The 5359-nt window shown below is 33.0% G+C and overlaps 1 protein-coding gene across 1 annotated transcript; it reads right to left on the minus strand.

The window, feature by feature from the left end:
* LOC107619924 lies at window positions 1960-2346 on the minus strand. The gene has a single exon (XM_016322155.1). It carries the CDS (start codon window positions 2344-2346, stop codon window positions 1960-1962), a length of 387 nt encoding a protein of 128 aa, XP_016177641.1.

Genomic DNA, 5359 nt, shown 5'->3' on the forward strand with positions numbered 1-5359 from the left:
TATTCCTTCGGGTTCGATTTCTAAATTTCTGATGGAAGAAAGCTGTATTCTGATCGCCAGATTTGAGCCATTTGACTCTAGACTTATCTTTCTAATAAGATTCCTCATTTTGCAATGCTTTTTCAAGTTTGTCCTCTATTTCTGAAATGATGTCGCCTCCATGAATTCCTGCTAAACGAAGTTCCTCTAATTCATACTGTAGCAAATCAATCTCCACCTTCGAATTAGATCTGTATTCTTGCTGCCATCTGACAATCTTATGTCGACAACGCTTTAGTTTTTGAGCTAGGATATACATGGCTGAACCATCAATCTGTTCGTGCCAAACCTCTCTAACAATCTGCCTTATTTCATCATTGAAACACCATCTTTCTTGGAATTTGAATCGGCGTTTAGATCTCTCAGTTCTTGGATTAGAGTCTAAGAGAAGAGGGGAGTGATTCGAGCCTAATTCTGACAGTCTAAGAACCGTTGCATTGGGATAGAGTTGCTGCCAATCAACTCCTACCAGAAATCGGTCCAGTCTTTCCTGTATCAACTCATCACCCCTCTGTCTATTCGACCAAGTGAATGGTCTTCCGACCATACCAATATCAATCAGAGAATTATCATCAATAAAACTGTTAAAAGTTTCGATAGAAGAAGGAGATTTAGCACCCCCACCTGCTTTCTCCAATTGACTAGAAATGGCATTAAAATCACCCATTAACACAACCTTACCATCAAACTGTTGCGTGACTGAAGTTAATTCAGCAAACTGAGCCATTCTATGTTGATCATTTGAACTGAGATAGACACCTAGAACACCATAGGGATCATTAGAACCAGCTGTCAGAACTGATACTGCAATGAAGAATCTACCATGCTGCAAAATCTGAACAGTGCAACCATCCCTCCATGCCATTGCCAAACCCCCTGATAATCCATCCGGATCCACAATAAACCATTCCTTGAAACCACAAGATCTTAATTTTCCTTCAACTTGTCGATATTGATTTTTTGTTTCACAGATAAAACCAACCTCGGGGGAGTAGGATTTGCAAATCCCTTTAAGATTGTGGATTGTCAGAGGTCTCCCCAAACCCCGACAATTCCACGAGAGCAATTTCATATTTCTTTGGGTGCCACTTGAAGGCTGGCACCCTCCACCGTCATAGCATCAGAGGTAATATTATTGAGACAAATTTTCTTTGAAATTTCTTCAGTACCATTACCTCCACTCCTCCGTTTGAAACCTATCACAGACTTTCTGGCAAGTTGTTTCAGGTTTGGCTTTTTCTTCTCCTTTTTAAGCTTGGATATGACGTTGTTATTGTGTTGGACATTATTCATGGGATAGGATATCTCCAATAAAGTATTAGAAGAAGAATTAGTATCAGTAGTTGTACCTGTGTTTTCTGATTCACCCTCATTTTCTTCTCTAGAACCCGAATTGGCAACAATTTTTTCATTATTCTGTTTTTTCTGATCATCTTGCACACTCATTTTTGAGAAACTATCAAAAAGCCAAGCAGGTGGAGATTTTTTCTTCGGTTGAGCTGGAATAGAACCATCCCGAGGTTGGTTAGGATTGAAGGAAGCTCTCTTTTCAGTTAAAAGCCTACCGACTTGATCTGCCTTAAGCCATTCACCAACTTTATCTTCCTTGATATTGTTTTGGGCAGAATCATCAATAAAACATTGGCAGTTCTTAGATTCATGCCCCAATTTTGCACAATAAGTACAAAACACACCTACACGTTCATAGCGTACTCCAATTTCCAGCATTTTCTGATTAGGATCAAGCAGTTTCAGTGTATCCCTCACTCTTTTATCACCGTTCAGTTCCACTTAAGCCTTCACTATGCGTGTATCTTTGCCTCTGACTTCAAATAGAGCAACATCTTCAATTTGACCAAGTCTCCCACCCAATTTTCGTCCAACCTCAAGTGTTTTGTATTGTTCAGGCAATCCCCAAAATTATGCCCATACAGGAAAAGAAGAGATGTGATTATCCTCCATGTTTATTGACTGCTTCCATTTGCGAACATGAATGACAAAATTCTTGAATAACCAAGGTGAACCTCTCTCAATTCGAGTCACATCAGAGTCATTCTCAAAGAAAAATTGAAACTGGTTCCTGGATTTTTCGACTACTCTGAATCCTTCTGGTTTATTCCATGTTGCATAGAGAGCTCCTTCCATGGTACCTACGGAAAAGATCCGATCTGAGAACATTCTTCCAGACAGGCTCCGTGTACAAGCTTGAATTCCTTCAGAAACATCTTCATAAGCTAAAACGATCAAGTCATCCTCCTGATCACTATCAATTATATGAGGGTTTTGTGTCTCTGATTTGTTGCTCATGGTGTAGAGAAAAACAGAATTGGTATTTAATGATTTCAGAGAGAAATAAGATATATGGAATGGGTGAATTAGAAAACGAAATAAATTAAAAGAGGAATGAATTGGAAAAGAAAACGAAAATTAGGGAACTAAGTGGAAAAGAAATTAAGAGAAGAAAGTAGAAGAAGATAGAAAAGATTTTGATGGAGAAAAGACAAAGAAAGGTGTAACCATAGAGGCGGCGCAGTGAAACCCTAGCACAGCGTGAACAAACTCATGGGGCGCTGGATGAGGAGTACGTACTCCCGCTACAAAATATGGAAAGATACTTTTATACTCACTTCTACTCATATTTATTATATAAATTCACACTTTTTTTTTTAGTCTTTTTCCATATAATCACATGCCTTGCTCTTTCTTTCTCCTATCCATTCTTGCTAATATTTTGTACCATTATTTTTATAATCAAAGTTCTTTTTCTTATTTTGCTAAACAATCGACTCATTATGTATTAAAAGATTAATCAAAGTTCTTTTTCTTATTTTGCTAAAAAATTGACTCATTATATATTAAAAGATGAATATTTTAAAAACACTAAAACGTATGTTGTTGCAAAATTTTTTTTGCTTGTATCTAAATGTATTCATTCATTAATTATATATTATCTTTTTCACGATGCAATTTTGGTATTAAAGATCATTTTTAATAATTAAATTTTCCTAACAGTCTTTTAGAATAATTTTTCCTAATTTTTATTTAACATCTCGATTGAAAAATTCTTTGTCTTAACATAATGTACTCCAGGAAAACATAATGTACTCCAGATATAAAGTTCTTTTATGCAATAAAAAATATATCTTTAAAAAAATGACATTATTAAAAATAAAACTGGCATTATTATTTTTTTAATTTAAACATGCATTTAAATTCTGTGTGTTGCACAAGTCTTGTAAAAAAATCTTAATTATTTTATTAATTTTATAATTTTATTAAATTTATAATTAAATTTTTATATTTTTTATTTTAATTAGATATTACATTATTTGGTTATAAATTCTCATTTGGTTGTCACTAGTTTTGCCCTAACTTGGAGAGGATAGACTTGAGCAATTACGAGAATTTTAAAGGGTGCTATTGAAATTTTGCCTCGAATGTTGTAAAATTTTGATAAATTTTGAAGAAAAGATATTTTTTTGAATTATTTTTTTAAAAGATTTTCATAAAAATAATTTTATGTTTGGATATCTTGTATAAAAGGATCTTTTTATTTATCAATTATGTTCGAGTATAATGATATAAAAGTACTTATTTATTTATTTATTACATAAAAAATATATTTTTTTAAGAAGAAAAAATCTTTTAAAAAATATGTAAATTACAGCTTCTCAAAAAAGATTTTTTTTTATTTTTTTAGTGTTTTTATTTTACTACTAAAAATTTACTAAATATGCTAAATAATAAAAAAAATATTTTTTATTAAAAAATTCTCTTTTATTAAAATAATGACGTTCAAATAAACATTTAGCATATGAACTTAGCTGGATTAAAATATGAGCTGCTTCAATTTCAGTTTTGGATTAATTTGGAAGTTCCTACATTGATTGTATTGAGTATTAATAATGAATAATTCCCTCTAATTTCAAAGAGTTGTTACAACTTAAAAGAACTTATATTGGAACACATAAGTTTGTTGAAAAATTGCAAGCAACTTAAAAGAACGGTAAATTTGTTGAGTTGTGAAAAAGTATCTTGTAATAATATTGACAAGATTATCGTTGAGAAAAATAACACCACCTCAATTTCGCACATATACAAATAATGAAAATTTGTAACCGAATAATTTATATCGAAAATGTTACGTTAAACAATTTAATCAAATAAATTATAACTCGATTTAAAATACCTGATATTATAATTCGATGCTAAAAAATTGGCTAAAAATTTTTGATATGGAAGCAAAATGAATGATATACTTTAACATGGTAATTTGTTGTACTTTTTAAAATTGTGGGAGTACACAAATCGGAACATAAATCGGACCCTCCGATTTATGTTTAAAAAATTAAAAAAAATTCAGAGTACACAACTCGGATCATGCGAGTTCTTTGGTTATGAAATTTTGCTTCACAAATCGCATGGTCGGATTTGCAGCTGATGGAATTTGAAATCTGAAGTGTGTAATTCGGACCCTCCGTTTTTCTTCTTCTAAGTAATTTTTTTTACATTTTGAGGGATACAACTCGCAGGATCCGAGTTCTGCTTCCTCTGATCCCACAACGAGGTGAAGCACCCTTCCTCCCCATACGCAAATCTACAATTCCTTTGCTTCCATATTCAAATTAAATTTTCCCAAAAATTCTTTTGGAGGCAAATTATAACCCGATTCAAAATATTCAATATCATAATATCCGATAATAGAACTCAATTTATAGATAAGCGCTTCCAAAAATTTTTAGAGGGACTCGGTATCTTTTAAAAGTTCAACTTGATGAAATATTCATAAACTAACGGTTAAGTAGAAGTGGTCAATAAAATTATCGTAAAAGGGTTCAAGAAACAGCTAGATGAATCCAAAGGCCTATAAGCCAACGAACTCTGATCATACCGAACATCACCCCAAACTTCAATCGAGACCCCTTCCGGTTAACATGCGGCTTGGAAGCCATTATTCCATAGAAATTGGAGAATCAAACTCCTGAAGAATCGTTGGGGGACACAATGAAAACGCAGAACAAGACCTTGCGGACGAGGTCAGAAGCATAGTCCACCTGCGGAAACTAGCCTTCAAACAGAAGGTGATCCTAAAGTACAATCAGGGGCATAGTAGAACGAGACTTCCGGAAAAAAGATCTAGTCTCACGGCGCAACGTACGACATCGGCCCCCTATTCCAAGAGAAGATAAATTCACACCCAATTGAAAATAGTGTAAGTTTGTTTGTGCTTATCAAAATTATCTAATTAATTTAATTAAAAAATCTAATTAATTTAATTAAAACTCTAATTAATTTATGAATTTATCAATAACATTTATGT

This window comes from Arachis ipaensis, chromosome B10 (genome assembly GCF_000816755.2).
Source record: "Arachis ipaensis cultivar K30076 chromosome B10, Araip1.1, whole genome shotgun sequence".
Classification (NCBI taxonomy): domain Eukaryota; kingdom Viridiplantae; phylum Streptophyta; class Magnoliopsida; order Fabales; family Fabaceae; genus Arachis; species Arachis ipaensis.

Bases quoted from the DNA above. Each gene is read 5' to 3' on its own strand.
- LOC107619924 (XM_016322155.1), bottom strand. From the start codon at position 2,346: ATGAGCAACAAATCAGAGACACAAAACCCTCATATAATTGATAGTGAT.